Here is an 18,105-nt window from a genome sequence, read left to right as displayed (position 1 = left end):
CAAATGTTCTTATGAGTTTAGAAAAACTATTCTAGGTATGTGGCTTATTACACTTCTTTTAAATGTTTAGAAAGAGGAGGAGACTGGAAGTTTTTAGTTGTTTCGTATTTCGTTTGTCTTTTTAGCTTCTGCTTTTTACAGTAGTCTGGAGTAGACTAGTTGCTAACTTAGATGATAGTAGAATAGGCAGGAAGGGAAATAAGAAAAAAAAAAGAGCTTAAATTATAATTGTTCTCAATAGAGAAGCTAGGGAATGTAAATATATATGCATAGGCTTAATTATATTCCATGTTCCATACAGTTAACCTTGCTTAAAAATATGCACAGGTGTTGGGATATTTTGAATCAGCATCTCATTGTGTTATTCTATTATATATTTGTATTATAACTTAAGAATACAGTGTTATATATTAGAATGTATTTATTCACATTGGTTTTTTTCTCAGTAAAATTGCTTATAAAGAACAAAAACAAATCTTTCTTTTAGAACAATTTGAATAGCTCTCAAGATTTTATTTTGTTTGGAAATAAACGTGTAAATGATTTATCTTTGTGCCATCACCAAAGAAATCATTTATAAAATAAGGAAGAGTTAAACTTTTTTCCAAGAGAAAATCGAACTTGTGGGGAAATGTATTACTTCAGTTGCCTCTCGTAGATGTTGCTCTAATATTATCCTGATGGTAAAATGGCTTAAGGAAAAGCTGGGCTAGAGAGGAGTAATGTATGTTAGTATATAGCTGATATGAATGCAGTGGGAAAGATGCTTTTTGATGCACAGGTTATTTTTAGACCCCTCAGTTTTTAAAGCTGTTCCATTTATATACTTCAGGACTATGGATAAAAGTTTGTGTTCAGAACCAACAGTCAACTAAATTTTCTTTTTCGATATACATTTGTAATAAGTATATTTCTTTTAAAACCAATTGCTGTTGGAAGGTGAAGGAGTGTTCATTAAGTGAAAAGTGTAAGAAAATGTAAAAACTTTAAGAGAAGTCTAAGATTTCTTTAACCATTTCATTTACCAACCAGATCTAGATGGCTCTGAAATGTACAAAAGCTTGTATCTATATGTGCCCCTGGCTTTCTGATTAGGCAGCGCTTAGCAAAAGTGAGCAATTTTGCTACGAGTTTTAGCACAGGGGAAGACTCAAACATAGCATGCAGTGTTTACAGTATAAAAAACTTCAAGCAAGCTACAAAAATATCCTAGTTTACATTGAAGCTGCATGGAATTTGTGAGATTTCACAGAGATCTTTATGGAATCGGCTGTAAATTAAGGATTTCCCATCAACTGTTCTGTTTTCACCAATGCTTATGTTGGAGAGAGCTGTTAAAAATGACATACATCAGTTCTCATAGCTGTCTGTTGGAGGCTGTCTTTTCAAAGAAGTGGCACGCTTTCTTGTGAGACATTGCTTTGGCATCTAAATCTCAGTAACTGGTTCCGGTACTGGTAGCATAAGTCTGTTAGGTCTGTTGATGTAACTCATCATGAAAGATTCTTCTTCCTTAGCAGCCTTAGCTGTCTCTTATTATTACTGGCTTTTTCAGCTGCAAAGAGAAGGATGTATGGATCTACTTGTCTAAAAAATACCATCAAAAAGTGCAGCACAGCTAGGGTTTATACAACGAGGCTGTTTCTTTCCAATATTCTTGGGAATGATTGGGTTAGTGATTGCTGTAGATCTGTTTCTCTAAGAAAAACCTGAGGAAGAAAATTCAGGCATTTTAGAATAAAGTGTAGAACAGTGAAAAAGGGCAGAGTTAAGCAGAGATAAACTTGAATCTTTAAAGTCAGTGTAATTTACGGTGAAGTTATATTGCACAAGTTTACTGGGAGGTTTATAGGCTATATAATGCTTATTTTGCTGATCACCACATTGTAGTAGTCTTTGAAAGGGAAGTATTGAAAGGTTAAAAACAAGTGAGTGATCCATCTCTTCTGTGTCAATTGTGTGCCAAATAAAAATTATTCTTGATGGCTTTCAAGTAGATACGTATTCAGCTGTAACAAACGTATTCTGGGACACTCTCAGGACTACCTTTTTGTAGTTTTGTGATTAAAGAGAAAAAGGTTGTTTAGGGGAAGTGGAGAAAAGGGAACTTATATGTTCCCTACATCTTCTGTTAGTTACTTAGCTTTTTTTTTTTAAGGTCAAAAAAAATCAGCCATATGAGAGTGTTGTACTATTATCTGAAGTAGTTACAGAACACCAGAGTAAACGTAACTTGAATTCTATCATTATCCAAAAATCTGGATAAACATTGAATAGACTTCTCACTAACAGGACAGTATTTCACCAGAGAATCTGTTTTCTTTCAGCTGTAATAACTAGAAGGTAGATCAAATAAAAATGGTAGCACAGAAAATAATTTCTGGTGATCAGCCTCCTTCAAGCCCCTGTCTGAAGTGACTGCTTCTAGAGAGCAACTCAGATATATCAGTGGCTTAGGACTATTGGATTTGTGTGGGTTGTTTTTTTTTTTTGCATGCTTCTTGGCAAGAGTACTGAAGATGCTGCATGCTTTTTATCCATCTGGTTAGTTTGCATTTCTGAGTGTGTGAAGGCATAGAATCAGTGAATAAAATAGTGTAGGATTGTATGTAGAGCATTAAAAAGATAGAAACAGGTCAACAGAAATATGGAAATGTTTCCGTAGGAGATGAGACTAAAACATTCTTAAACTGGAAAAGAAGCAGCAGAACAGGAGATTATTACATATATCACTCAATCATTTGTGAAACGAAAGAAGGTAAAAGTTAATCCCACTGTGCATTGTTTTCCAATACAAAATATGAGGGGTTTCACACGAAGCTCATAAAAGCTAAACTGAAAAACAGGTATGTGGTATTTTGTATGTTTTCTGCAGACAGAAGTTCAGGCAGTCCTTTGTCAAAAGATTTTACAAGTAATTCATCTTGTGTTTTAGAGGCAGCCAGAAAAGTTTGTGGAAGAGAGATCATTTACTAGAAGGTAGTGAACTGAACTTGAGTTAGCTGAGGAATGCTGAGGGAAAAGTACTGCCAGTTTTTCTGTCACCTTATAGTCTCCCATAGGTACTATTAGAGAGGGGATGAAAAGGCATGGTGATCCTTCTATCTGGTACTGTACAGCTGTCTCATATTCCAAGATTATAAATATTTATAAATATATAAAGAAAATTTGGAGGTTTTCTGGCTTTTATGCTGGATGAATTTCTTGAGACCCTCAATAGCTTTTCTTATAAAAAGCCAAAATATAATCAGAAAACTAATGCTTAGATATCTATCTTTTCTACAGACAGTCAAGATTAGAATTTTAAAGGGAAACTGGAAGGAGTAATTAAAGTACTACATGGTACTTTTTTTTTTAACTTTTTTTTTTAATTATTATTCCTTGCTCTATTTTTATTCTGCGTCTTAGTCTGCTCTACTGTAGAAAGTCTGCTTCATGCTAAATGCAATGCTTAAAATTCCCTAAGATGGTAAGGGATAAGCTACAAATATGGACTATCAGGCAAGCCCTGGAGATTTAGTTAATCTGACCTAGATGTTCTTTTGATGATTGAGACCTGCAGTATGTGAAAACACTTCTCAATTTCAAAATGAAAAACGAGGATATCTGTTGTATAACTCAGCTGTCCTTGTAGTGACAGACGCATCAATCATTTCTGAACAGGAAAGGATTTACTATAAAAAGTTTGTAGCTTTGGAGCTGTTGAGTTCATTGGAATTCAGATCAGCAATGATATTGAAAGTTGTAAGTGAATTCAGTATTTGAATTTTACCATGTTCTAAAGAGGATTAGCTACAAATGCAAGCCACATACTTTTTTTCATTTTCAAGAGCTTGTTGTGTAAGATGTTAATTCTTGACTTAATTTTCAGCATATTTTTTGTGAAACTGCTTTCTGGATCTTTAAAAAAACAGCAACCAAAACAAGAACAAGAAGTCACCTCCTACTAGGGTTCTGCAAACATAAATATCTGTGGTAAAATCTAATTTGAAAAATCAGCAGGTGCCTACAAATACAGCAAAGTTTAATTTATACCACTTTTGAATATCCAATTAGCCATTATTTTCCTATAACCTGTTGGGTCAAGTACAGTTAAATATATAGACAAGATTGTCCATTTTGAGTAACTGGGACTGGGAGTTAGCTTCCTATTTAAAACATAAGAAACCATCCAAAACCCCACTGTTTAAAATGATAGACCATTAACTGGTTTGGATAGTTGGCAGGATTATATGCCCTAACATACATTCTGCAGCATACTCCATTTCATATTTTAGCCTTGAGAAAAGAAGGCTGAGAGGGGACTTGATCCAGGTTTATAAATACCTGAGGTGTGGGGGCCATAGTGGTGATGCTGGTCTCTTTTTAGTAGTGCGTGGGGATAGGACTAGGGGTAATGGGATGAAACTACAGCATAGGAAGCTCCGCACGAATGTGCGGAAGAACTTCTTTACAGTGAGGGTGACGGTGCACTGGAACAGGCTGCCCAGGGAGGTGGTGGAGTCTCCTTCTCTGGAGATATTCAAGACCTGCCTGGACGCCTTCCTGTGTGACATGGTGTAGGGAGCCTGCTTTGGCAGGGGGTTTGGACTCGGTGGTCTCTAGAGGTCCCTTCCAACCCCTACAATCCTGTGATTCTGTGATATTTCTTCAGCAAATTTTAAGGTCTTTAAGTGAAGTTCAACATGCTTCTTCAGTGGGTGCTGAGTTATTTCAGGAAGTTGTAATGGTAATAATTGTGCTGTTGGAGAAGACAAGGGGAAGGAGATTATTTGTCTGCGTTAAAAAAAAAAAAGAGGGAAGGTTAATTGACTTTTTCAGCAGTAATTGTTTCCACTGTTTTGGATCCAAGACTCTATTTGTCACAGCTCTTTGTTCAAGCTGCTTCTTACCTTTTATGCGAAATTGCATTTGAATTTTGGAAATCACGCTTCACATTTCAGCAGCAGAGACTTCTTATAACATTAGCAGCTATAACCCATCAAGAGAAAAAACACATGTTTCTAGATAGAAAAGAAAGATGTTTCCCTGACGTCACTTTGGGTTGTATTCATTCAAATCTGGTCACTTGAAATGGAAGCAGTCATCTCTTGCTGTAAGCAATCCTTGTGCTGAAACAAGAGGCTATAATGAAAGTAAATTCAGATAGTCTTGAAACAGTGTCAAAGGTAAAAATGATGAATGTTTGGATGCAAGTTTTCTTGCAGCATTTTTTCTTGACACAGTGCACATAAGTAATGGGATGCCTGCAACATGCTTCGTAAAGAATTTTGAATTTTGCTATGTTTATCTAAGAATTTTGCAATTGACAGTGGAGGAAATGATATGTTTGTTTAGATGATGTGGAGATGAGAAGGAGCAGCATGGTTGTCTGTTCTAAGTGGAGTTCAGAAGGATCTGGACGTTCTTTGAGCATGTATTTTGTGGCTGATAACCCAATCAAAACAATGAAGAAGTGAACAAACAGGCTCTTTTAACCTGGGAAAATGAACACCAAAAAGAATTGTGGCTTATTAACTATTAAACATAATTCTTCTGTGGACATAGAGTAAGCCTTTGCTCTGTTCTGGGGTAGGAATTACAGTTAGTATACCTACTGTCTTCATTTGCAGCTAGTACAGTACACTGTACCCTCATGTTTTTGAGCGTAGCAAAAGAAGTTTGGAAACATTTGGTGCAAATTTTTACCATAAGTAGTGTAAATAATTACGGTGGATAACAGCAATAATACTCTTACTGTGGTGATAGAATTTACATAATACTTCAGTTCATCTGAAGTATATTATGAAGCAGTACTTTTTGCCTGTGCAGATGCAGCATTGTTCAACCAAAAGTGAAAATGTCTTGAATAAAATGACTCCAGTTTTTAAACTTGACATAAATGCAGCTTAACTTGATTATTTGTGAGCTTGTAGTCTCTTGCAGGTTTAAAAAGAATATATAAACTTATTAACAGTACATGTATTATGTTTTCTTTAGCTTAGAATGTTCTGTGTGAAGTAATGTGTTTTCTTTTTCTTGTGGAAAAATGATTTTGCAGACACCTGGTTTGAGAGCCCACTCAGGAAGATTGCAGTGGTTTGCAAAGAGGTGTATATCAGGTAATCAGGTATGTGGCTTGTTTCTTTTCTTCTTTAGGACTGTCATTATATTTAATTAATAATTATTTTGAAATATTTTGTTAGATTTTTGGGGGGCTGGTAGGACATGTGACAGACTGAAGAGTCGAACTTAATGCTCTGTGTAAACTGTTGTGTACTTAGGCAGAAATATCTTAGATGAATGCACACAGAATGTACACATACACAGCAAGTACACATACACAGAAAAATAGTTGTCTACGTTGTAATGATGTTCCCCTTTCTTTTTAAAGATGGAGACTCTGGAGAACTTGGTAGAATTAACTCAGAATGTATTTGAATGTGATAGAGATGAGATGTACTACTACCTGCTTCAGCTTTGTGGTAAGTTATCATGTAACCTTTTTTGTGTTCCAGTGTGTTTGCTGTTGTGTTTGGATATGGGAAATGTCTGATGAAAACATTTTGTGTTTTTGAGATTGAATGTTGTACACAAAATATTTGGGACATTTTAAAATAGTGCGTCAGGGATTTCTATGTTTCTCAGAAAAATTAAACCTTGTATTGTGTCTGTATATTGAGCAACTTGATATCTTGGGCAGTGGGAAAGCTTGCATTTGAGCTTGATATGATTTTAGACTGCTCTTCATGTATTTTTTGGATTACTAGAACTAGCAATGTTATTATGCTGAACAAAGCAATATTAGACCTCCATAACCACAAGCAGAGGAGACGAGTATTTCCCCACAAAAAATGGACAGAGAGTTTTTATCTTTTTAGGTTTTTTTGTGTGTTTTGTTTGGTTTGGTTTTTTTTCCTCAACAGCCTCAGAAAGCTTAAAAACCAAACTGTAGTATTAGCTAGTTCTGGCTTTGCACATACTGGTTCACCCTTGAAAATCGAGTTGGCCTGAAAAGCAATCTTGTCTCAACAGGAGGGAGTCTTCCTATTTCTCCACCATCATCCTGTTCACCTCTGGCAGTGACTAAGTATGACAGTGTGCCTGCTAGGAAGAGAATCTAAGAAGATAGAATTTATCAAAGTCTGTCACACAAAATCTTCACTCTTCTTTGAAAAGACAAAACCAATTCCATCTACTCAAAGAAGTGGAAAACATTTGTGGGTTTCTGTCACCATGAAAGACAAAAACCATGCACATTCCTGCTTTCAGCCATTTTAAACTATTTATCAAGGCTGCCCTTTGCACAAGTACAGTAGAGAGAAGTCATTGTGCACCTTAGCCACAATTTAAGATCTATAAGTCAGTCACATGTGCTATCTAGTTCAAGATGTAGGATAAGAGGAAGGAAAGAGGTTTGACCTCATCCTTTCTCAAAGTTAGGACAAGTTTGAAGTAAAGTCAGATCATGGCCTTGTCACATAAGGTGTTTTGTTCCTCCAGAGTTGGAAATTGAGGAATAACCTGTTCCAAGGTTTGATGTTCTACAACTTTTAAATGTTAGCTTTCATACAATGTCGCACACTTCTGAGGCCTGTCAGTTAGGTAGCTGCACACAGTAATTAAACTCACCCTTGTCATTAGCATACTCCTCTTCATATAGTAATAAACCCACGTTTTTCAACTACCTGTTTTACTTAATGTCCTCAGGCCCCATATCTGTCTATTGATGGCTGAATTTGCTGCAGTTGGCAGAAGCAAGCATGTGTAAAGGTGTCAGATATTCTCCTCTGTTTACTGCCATAATAGCCTGGACTTAAAATACTGTCAGGGTAATTTAGTCCTTAAAATCAATCATTTGTTTTATTTGTTGTTTTTTGTTTGTTTCCATCATGTATGGAGTAATAATAGTTTGGAATTTTTCAGATTTATTGTACGAAGCAGAAATATATAAGTGAAGTATAATGAAGTATTTTCCGTAAATGTGACTTCAGATATGTATGTATGCTTTAACTTTGCTTTTATCTGAAGACTTGAATCTTGTTTCAGATAACAACTCTGACTGGAGAAAAGCTGAAGCTGTGTGGACTAAAATTCAAGAAGAAAATGTTGTTCCTCGTGAGAAAACACTAAGATTACTGGCTGATATATTTGAGAAAAATGGTCAAGTTGTCCCATTTGAGGTCCCTAAGGTAATTCTAGTGCAACTTTGCTAGCTAACAATACTGCTGAATATGTATCTTTCAATTGATACGTGTGAAGAAACAGGATTATAGTAATTTAAATAACCTTTCTGTTTTAAAGGCTAGACAAGATGAAATGAGAAGTCCAGGATTTTCTAATTTTGAAGAAAGAAAAATAAGGATGCTTTGCAAGAATAACAATGCAAGAGGTAAGATGAATCCACTGTTTCTGTCGCCTTAGTTCTAAGATTTAGGTTTTGATAAAATACTGAGCAATGGTTGTTTGCTTACTGTTTTGCTAGTATGTTTGAAAAGTTACCTAACAGTGTGACTTGGTAACGTTCTGCTTCAAAGCCTGAAGGGAGAGAAGCAAATGCAAAAATATTTAAAGTGTCATTTGAATTATTGACTCTAAATGCACGCTTGAAAGTCAGTCTGCGGTAAAGTTTTGAATTTTAAAAAGATATAAGTCTTACTAGCCTGTCATTTATAATATTCAGTTTAACACATTTTCTAGACTTCTGATTGTAGTTATTAAACATAGGAAGCTAAATTCATGCACAGGGTCAATGATGAAAATACCGTTTTGGTATTTCAGCTGTTTCTGTAGTTTCCAGTAAATCTACTTCTTGAATGCAAGTTTTATGTTGTAAGACATCCTTCTCTCTACAGTTCTCAAGTGAAATAGCAGGGACGTGTTCATGGGAAGGCAGTTATCCAATAGAAGAAGTGGTCCAAACATTTTGGATTTGTTCCTGCCAGTGTAGTCTTGAAAGGAGAACAGATATCTAAAATAGATTTTGGAGCTATGTCTGATCACTTAAGACATAGATTTGATGAAGAAAAGAATTAGTGTCATCTAATTTAATCTCATCTATGCTATGGAGATTATCGTTGCTCTAAAGAGGTGATTCTTCTGCTGTATTGAGCATTGGTGCAGCCTTGCTTTGAATACTGCTTGCATCTCATACTTCCGTCTCATCTCAAAAACACGGTCACAGAATGAGAATTAGCATAACTGGACCTTTGAAGGGAGAGTCCATTTCTAGCATTAGCCAAGATGCGGGGTAACAGTATTCTGGAAGTCTTTGCATATACTATGATAGAAAACTTAGTCTCACTTGAAAAGAGATCGGAAAACAGAATGAAATAGACTAAAATAATATATTTTGCTGAATTATGAATATTTATAAATACCAGAAGTCTGGTTTTCTTCTTCTCTGGGTGTTATCAATGTATTTTACAAGTTGGACCCACTGATTTTTAAGCTATGAGTTTGAAAGAAAAATCTGTTAATCATTCATGCAGCTACCTTCAGTTGTCAGTAAAATGATCCTCCTATATTGAATCCCAAGCGTGCTGGTTACGAGTGTGCGTTCTGCATATTCTGTATGTAGGGGTACGATCTTGTATATTATGGTAGACATAACATTAATATTTTAAGGAAAGTCTGTTCTCTGAAGTGCTTTATTTTTTCAAAATCAGATTTTGTTCTTATCCTCATTCTGCAGTATGAGAACTTGACTCTAGGGAATAACGTTACAATATCCCGAACAATTACAGTTGCTGAAACAGATTCGCTTGTCTTGAAAGCTGAAATTTTCTTCTTAAATTGTCGCTTTTTAGACAAACTTTTTTACTTAAGATAAGTGGTATAACATAATATGATTAAACCAAGAAACTTCTGTCTTGATTGCAAATATACTTCAGCAATTGTAGATGGTACCTGAAGAAGTAATGAGTTGATTGGACATAAGTCTCAGTATGCCTAGGTGTAGCTGAAAAATGCTACTTGCAAGATTGTAATGCAAAGTTGAGAAAATCTAATATGAATAGGATAATCATTCTGAGGTTGAAAATGACATATAAAACACAACATTCAGGAAAAAGGAAAACGAAAGAATTCCGGTTCTTTTAAACTGATTATTAGAAAAAGATTTACAGATATTTCCATGAAGCAGACATTATACTTTGTGGACTAGGGTCATTGATAGTAATATGTGCTTGATATCATGTCCACTGGTGGGTGATGAACCCCATCCACATAGAGGAGAATATTCAGACATGGAATGAAGTCGTTGCTCTGTCTAAAGGCATTTGGAGTCTCCAAGCATAAAGAGGTGTTGTTTTTTTTTTATAATCAAAAAGCAGAATTTAGGTAGACTTTTGCAAGTGGAAAGAAGAAACATTACCATTCACCTACCTTTTTCTTAACAAAAGGAGCTAGTCTGCAGTTATCTCAAATAACAGAAAGCCACTGGATTTAGGTGAGAACGCTCCTTTACAAATGCTGGTATTAAGTATCTGAGCAGGCAAGAGAATTCAGCATGTTGCAATAGGCCAAGCTTTAACCTCAGACTGATAAGTGAGCATGGGGGAGGAATCTCGGGCCTTTTCTATGTCATCTTGTTGTTGTTTTACTGGTCTTTTGGTTGACAATGCAGTCGCTTTTGTAATGTCAGACATCAATCATATTATCTCTCCATCTCTCTTGTGTCTCTCTCCATATCTTTCATACCCATGGGTCTCACGTACATGGAAGTGGACTTAGTTTTTACTGTGATATTCTTATCCATTATCTGCTCATCTATATTTAATATAGCTCAAAGTGTCCAATGTAGGTTTGGGATGGCAGTATTAGCTCTATTATGAACTCGGTGTAAGAGTTTGCATGTTGTTATTAATATTTAATTTTATACATGGTTACTTCTGTGCCTGCATTTCGGGAAGTTTTTATTTATGCTTATTGGTTGAAAAAGTTTAAGTAGAACAGCTTAATGCCAAGCACTTAAGCTTTGGGAATGGCGGTTTCAAATTCCACAACACACTGTACTAAGTGCCATTAATGTGATGCTTCTAGTGCCAATAAGATTCATATGAGCAATCTTCATCTTTCCTTTTAAAGAATAAAGGAATATAATTTGCTACATAGTTGTGATGAAATTTGTAGTGATTGTCTATTTCTAAAAAAGTTGCTTAAAAGGTAATTGTGGATTAGATTTGAATTACCAAAGAGATTTATATTTTTAAGTTTTATTATAGGAAAAATGCAGTCAGTTTTAGATGTAACAGCTCACTTGTTCTTTGCACTGCTTTCTAGTGCATGTTATAGCCTAGGCAGTAGTCTTAGCTGCGTGTTTATAGCTGCATAATCGTGTTTCAGAAAAATAAATGACTGAAAATGTGCTTATCATTTTTTTTTCCCCCTTTTTGGTAACATCTTTTCATACACTGACAGTTATTGTGAATGCATGAAATAAAACTGTTAATCAGTCAAACAAACGCAGCGTAGTTTACTTGTTAAATATCTGTATATTTGTAAATTGTATGTTTTGTATAAATCTTGTCGTAGCCAAATAATTTATCTCCCCATATTGGAATCACCTCCTATATTATTTGTTAAACGCTGTTGTGATCATGCACCAGATACTGTAACTGTATACCCCAGAATTAGGTGTTGCTTTAAAAATCCTGAGTCTCCCCCTTCTAGCTGACTGTGTTGGTATATAAGCAACAGCCATATATAGTAAACCAGCAGTAGCAAACTTTTTATTCTGTGGAGGTACATGTTAGCTGATTGGTATATACAAGCATTTTTGAACGAACTGTTATGAGCAGCTTTGCTTTCAAAGATGTAAGAAATTGAATGGATTTCAGAGGGACCTTTTCAGTGAAAAAAATTACTTCTTTCTATGAGCAGTTCCATAGTAATACAATACTTCATTTGGGCTTTATGTTTTTTCTTTCTTAGAGGCCTACGATGCTTTCCTGAAAAGCCAAGAGAAGAGCAGCTATCAGTATCGTACTTATGACACCCTCATAAAAGCTTTGTTATCTCTGGATTGTATTGAAGAAGCCATGAACGTGAAGCACATGTAAGACTTTTCTGTGTTTGGGGGATTTAAATTTTTAGTTTTTGCTGATTAGGGTTTCTGGAGGTTTTGTCGGTGCTTCTTTTTTTTTTAGTCTTTAAATAATTTTGGGTTTGTTTTCAGCAAAATCCATATTTTTCAATGGGAAAACAGGTCATGACTGCTAGCTAGGAGTTATGTAATTCATTACCACATGAGGCGTTAGGGCGCTATGTATTAAACGTACTAGAGAGACAGCATGTTTTGCTGATAGCACGTTTCAGCCAACAGTATCAGCAAATGCACTTGGCATCAGAACTGAAAGTCTCCCCTTCTGGCAGTCTGCCTTTTCCCCTTTATAGCAAGATCCAAACAGACAAGATTCCATCACTGAACTGCCCCTGAGCCTTCTCCTCAATCCCCATCCCTGCTGGTGCCCTTCCCTATCCAAACTCTCTGGCAGCTGGCTGCCTGCCAAATGCAAAGTGGTACATTTGACTGTTTTGCCAGTGGCTAAGAGATGACCATAAACCTTAGATCCAACTCTTACACTTCTGAAATAAATCCAACCTGCTGTCGTGCATTATTAGATTCATCAGAATCAAATTAACCTTTAGTGAGTTGCAAGGCACACCACTTGCTTTCATTATAGCTTGTAATGTGTCTTCAGATTATAGAATTCAAAATAAGTTTTGTTATCATAGTAGATTTAAGAAGAATAGAAATATGGCAATTTAATTTCCTTTGGTTTCTTCAGCTAAAACAGGAACAGTGTTTCTCATCTAGCATATTCTGACAGAATACAGTGAATTAGAATGTGCCTGTAGGAATAATTCACGTGATATATGGGACAGTATAAAAATCTTAACAATTTCTAGAGTCAACTCAGTTTATGATTTCCAGGAACAATATAGTGTAAAAAGCTGTTGGTTATTTTCATGTTTTCTTTAAAATTGTCCAGACCAATGAACTGTCATTGTAAGTTTTGCATCCAGAAGCACAGTCAACAGTTCTTCAACTCGGTATCTGTAACAGAGCTTTATAGGAAGGAATGTTTGTGCTTTCTGAATATGTGGTTTATATAAAGGAAGAACTCAAACTGTTTATTTAATAGTGTTCCCTAAAAGGAGAATAACTGGTAAGAATTTTATTTTTTATTTTTAAAATTGAAGAAGATGATAGGACGTGTTTGGAAGTAAAAGGAATGTTGTTCAGGTAGTCTGTTAAACATTTTGAAAAACTTTTATATGTTAAAAGATACCTTGAATGATTCTTCTGGAAAGCAGTTTGAACCTTTGATTGAATATGTATGCATGTGCTGCTTCTCTTCTCCATGGCTCAAATGTGTTTGTAAGGAAGGTGCATAAAGTATTGTTGTATTGTAAGCATTAATTTGGAGATTGGAAGAACAGAAAGGATGTAGTGTTTTGTTCCTGATATTGACAATTCTGAGTTCTTGATTTAGATAATAAGATATTTAGGCAATCCTTAAAAGGTTGCAAACTGCAGAAAATAAAGATGTTAAAGACTGAAGAAGTTTGAAGTGTATTTTTAGGGATGAAGCTTCTGAATCTCAAGATGTTTAGGAAAAAGGAAAACGTGATTTACTAAGCAATTCTGGTCAAATCCAACCACAGTAATAACCACTGTGCTTTTCAGAGCTCTCATTTTCAATCTCGTAGCATAGAAATGCCAAATAATGACATTCTAAAAAGCCCGTAACAGCTCACTGTTACATCGAGACAGAAAATGCTTACTATTAGCGGTGTTTACAGTGTTTATTTGTGTATCCCTTTTTGTAATAATAAAGTCATGCTTTTATCAAGCATTTTGAAACGTCTGTTAGTTTTTAAATTATTCACTGAAATAGAGGAAGTGATTTTGTGTGCTCACGTGGTTTGGAATAGCAAATGTGTATGTTTCGCACACATTTCTGCACGCTTGGCAATTTTACCAACCTTATATTACAAAGAGATTATTCCTACAAAGCCTAAATGTGTGCAGTGGCCTGAAACTTGTGCAACTCCCAATATTTTCATAAGATACACAAAAGCCATCTTCATTTGTATAAGCGCACATATTTCTCTTGTTACTCTGCTCGTAGCCAACCTTTAAATTTAAATAACGTGTAGAGAGCTTTAAATGTGTATTAGCATAGACAACAGAATAAGTAATTCATGTTTTTTAAAGGTTAGATTATTTTCAAACTTCCTTGCTGTTACCAGCGCTGAGAAACTTTAATGAGAAAGTGGTGATGTGGTAGAAGGAAATTGGATTCTTGCTCTGCATTTGGAAACAAATAAAGCACACGCTTGTACACAGAAATCAACCCAGGAGGTTACTGATCTGTTGGTCAGTACGAGCCTGGTTGCTTTGGCATTCTGGCACTGTTTGGAGGAATGTTTACTGCATTTACTCAAAGTTTTAAGTAGAAATTTAGGAGTATGGGAGTGATGGATTACTTCTGTAATAGTAGCTAACATCTATTTAATCACACTAAAGATTGGAAGATTGGAGAAAGTAAATCCTTTGTTATGTGTAATTTACAGTCTCATGCATGAATTGTTGACTTAAGGGCTTTGACAGATGGGACAAAGGCAAAAAAAAAAAAAAATAAAGGCGGAACTGAGCAGTGGGTGCTTAGGCAGGGATTAAGAGGATTGGTTGGGAGAGTAAGAAAATCCTGAGTCCAGTGACTGCGTTTGTGAGCCTGGGAGGCTGAAAGTGACTGAGAGGATAGTCATATTGTGTACTATGTGAAGGATTTTCTTGGGATTGAGGAGAATAATTTAGCAATGACCCTGCTTACCTCCCAATCCGCTCAGCCTATAAGTTCAAGTAGGTAGGCTGCTCAGTTGTTTGCCACTGGATGATCAGTGAGGTTTATCTTGATTGCTGATATGGTAAATGGCGATGCCCCCCTTTTCTGTGTAGAGATTTAGTAATCTAGAAATTAACATTTGTAAAGTTATCCTCATAGATTAAAAGTGTGGCTATACGTCACTGAGGAACAGGGAGGGAGGTTTTGTAATATAAGATGAATGTGAAGACTGATTAGTATCTCGTGACTAATTTCCAGACTGATAGAAAAGCTTTGGCATTGTTATTAAAGATTCTCTTTACTGCAGGTATGTGAACTGCAGTGTTATAGGAGATAAAGAATCGATAAACCAAATGCAATTTTACCACGGCTAAGGCAGCAAATGTAGTATGTTCACTTTAAAAATCCGTATACATCTAGATGACAGAAATTTGAAAATTAATCAACCAAATGATATGGTGTTAGTTCATAATATGCTTTAGTTTATGTTTAAAATATACAGCGCTGAAAATAAATGTTTCATTTTTATTGCTGAAAGAATAGTTTTACATTTTATAATTATGGTGACTATTGAAAAAAGAAGAAAAAGTATCCAGCTTCGGATACAACAGAACAATGCAGGGCATGCAGTTATTTTAGTCATCTAATATGTCAGCATTCAAGAATCTGAACCGATTGTTTAAAAAAAATCTTGTACTTTGTTTCTTTTGTTGCTCACTTCCAACTTTGTCATCTGTCAGAATGCAAAAAAAAATTATCCTTCTATAACCATTGACAGGATAACACAAAAGCTGTCTCCAGGTCGATATTTTGCAGCAATATTTTTAACATACGAACAGTAGTTTTTATAATTTCACCTTGGTGCTCAACCATTTATTATCGTATCAGAAGCATGTCAGTAATTCCTTTCTAAATGTCTGCTTCTTTTAGTGCTGAGACCCACATCAAGGGCTTCACACTGAACAGTGCTGCCAGCAGCCTCCTCATCATATCGCAAGTTAGGCGGGATTATTTGAAAGGTATGTCACAATGCTTGACCTTTACGTCACATTAATGCCTCTGCAGATTTTTCTTGTAACGCCCTTCGAATACTTGGATAAAGGAGTCCATTTAGCAAATTACCTGCTTATCAAGAGCCTTTTGTGGTAGCTGAGAGACGTAAATTACTGTACATGCATTTATAATACAGCTTGAATATGAATGTACTTGTCATTTGACCACTTAGTCCAGTTTCCATTCCATTTAACACAAGATGGGTTTTCTTAAGATGAATCACGGCTCTTCAGACATGCAAAATTTGTGCTCCAGAACGAGAGAAAGTACAGGCTTTCAAGTGCGTTAAAATTCACAGCACAAGTCATTTTGCTTTGGAAATTAACATACTTTAGAGCATCTGAAACAATTCCCAGCAGTTGTTTCTTGCATATTGTGGTGCTTGTGTGAGATACCGGATGAGTTAAATTGACTGTTAAATGTGCATGATTGTGCACTAAATGATTATAATATTGATTTAAAAACTTAATCAAATACTTTTTAATAGTTCTCAGTACCAACAGTAACAAAATATTAAGATTGACTTTCATTTTAACGTAACAGTTGTGATAGAAGAGGAAATGGTGGCTGAAGAGTAAGTGAGGGTGCACAACAAGATGGTGGGTCAAGTTCAAAGTTGTGTTATTTTACTTCTCAGCACAGGTTTTGCAGCCTAGAGTGTTCTGCTCTACAGCATTACATTTCACATGCTCATTAATTTAGCAGAACTCTTGTGAGAGAGAACTCTGCAACTGTGTAGTTTTACTGTGCTGTTCTTTACTATTCTGCAAGTACAGTACATGTTTTCAACAATTTCTTGTAGCATTACAGGAGCTACATGAAAAAATTTATATTGCACTGATGTTTTTCATACCACAAGGCACACCAGAAAGTGCATTTTTGACTGTGCCATCAGTAAATATTATCATCTTCCTTTTAGCATTCCTGCATAGTCCATATGCATGTAATGTTTGGTATATTAGAATACTTCAGGATGAGCATTTAGATATTTTTTTGCGGTCTTTCCTGCAGCTGATAACTTCTCTTATTTCAGATTCCTTCCCATTTCAGCCTGATGTCACTGACTGGTGTCATCAACTGAAGTATTTGTGGTGAACAATTGCATTACTTACTGCATTGGCAAGTCTTACTTTTGCAGCTTTCAAATCCTTCACCTAAATCCTATGCTTGATTTTGTTATGTAGGTCACTCTGAAAGTAATGTCTCCTATTTATTTCCATGGAACCAACAACAGATACAGAGGACACAATAACACTATTTGATAAAGCAAAATCTCAGCTACAAAGTGCTCTCTTTCAGTGGGAAAAAGCACAGCTAATGGCAGTGACTACCAGTACTAAACATGAGCCTTCATGCCATGCTTGTAAAAACCTCCACCAGTGGAGGTGACTCACTGTAGCTGCTTCTGAAACGTACCACCCACTGTCTCTCTGTGTGCATGTCCACTGTTCGGTCTCCATAAACTTTCAGCAAGTGTTGAAGAATGTCACTGTGTGCTGCTTTCAATGACACGTGCTTGTTTTGTTTGCATTTCCATTGCAGTTACCATTTTGTCATGCTGTCCCCTGCTGTTATCTATCGCGTGGCAACAAAATGTCATGGAATATTGATGGGAATGTTCAACCTCTTCTTCTGTAACACCAACATCTTCTTCTGAGTTTTAGGGCCAATGTATTAAGAGAAGGGAGGCATTGCTTTTGAAGCAGTCCTTCTATAATTTTCAGCTTTTGTCTCTCTCTGGTGTAACACCAAGGTTTGCCAGTTCAGATCCTAAATATTACACTTTGAGATCTGCTCTTCTTCAGGAATCACTGATATTGAGTACTGAGTATCTCTACTGAGGCAATCTTCCTTTAACTGCTTTCTTTTTAGCTAGAATCCTAGATTTTTGCCACCTCAAACCTCTCACTTCTTATACTCCAGAAATGTTACCTTTTATGCAATGGAAAGCTTTTCAAGAAGTCTTTTGAATTGCTTGAACTTGCATTATTTTATTTTCTTTTACTTTGTGCTTTGAACAAGCATTTTTTGGTAATGTATTGGAATATTTAGAGATTATCCTTGTTTATATTTTAAAGATTACTTTTTTAAGTGAATCTTTGAAAATGCAAGCTCCTAAAAGTTTTGGCCATATTGATCATATCACATGATTACCCAACAATTTTAGAGCAAAGTCTTTTTGAAATCTTAATATAGAGAGTTCAGTTTCACCTGCGTC

At 35.7% G+C, this 18,105-nt stretch overlaps 1 protein-coding gene across 1 annotated transcript in view; it reads left to right on the top strand.

Moving 5' to 3' along the window:
• Positions 1–18,105, top strand: part of LRPPRC (leucine rich pentatricopeptide repeat containing) — an 84,409-nt gene that overhangs the window by 53,260 nt on the left and 13,044 nt on the right. The window contains exons 26-31 of the mRNA XM_015857509.3: positions 6,041–6,109; positions 6,374–6,464; positions 8,029–8,171; positions 8,284–8,371; positions 11,914–12,037; positions 15,765–15,853. Of these exons, the coding sequence (XP_015712995.2) occupies positions 6,041–6,109; positions 6,374–6,464; positions 8,029–8,171; positions 8,284–8,371; positions 11,914–12,037; positions 15,765–15,853 (604 nt within the window). The remainder of the gene's footprint in view (positions 1–6,040; positions 6,110–6,373; positions 6,465–8,028; positions 8,172–8,283; positions 8,372–11,913; positions 12,038–15,764; positions 15,854–18,105) is intronic.

The sequence above is a fragment of the Coturnix japonica genome, chromosome 3, assembly GCF_054131305.1.
Source record: "Coturnix japonica strain WE chromosome 3, WE-NBRP24, whole genome shotgun sequence".
NCBI classification, from domain to species: Eukaryota; Metazoa; Chordata; class Aves; order Galliformes; family Phasianidae; genus Coturnix; species Coturnix japonica.
Note: the sequence above shows the minus strand (reverse complement) of the source record. Positions and strands in the feature narration are given on the sequence as shown.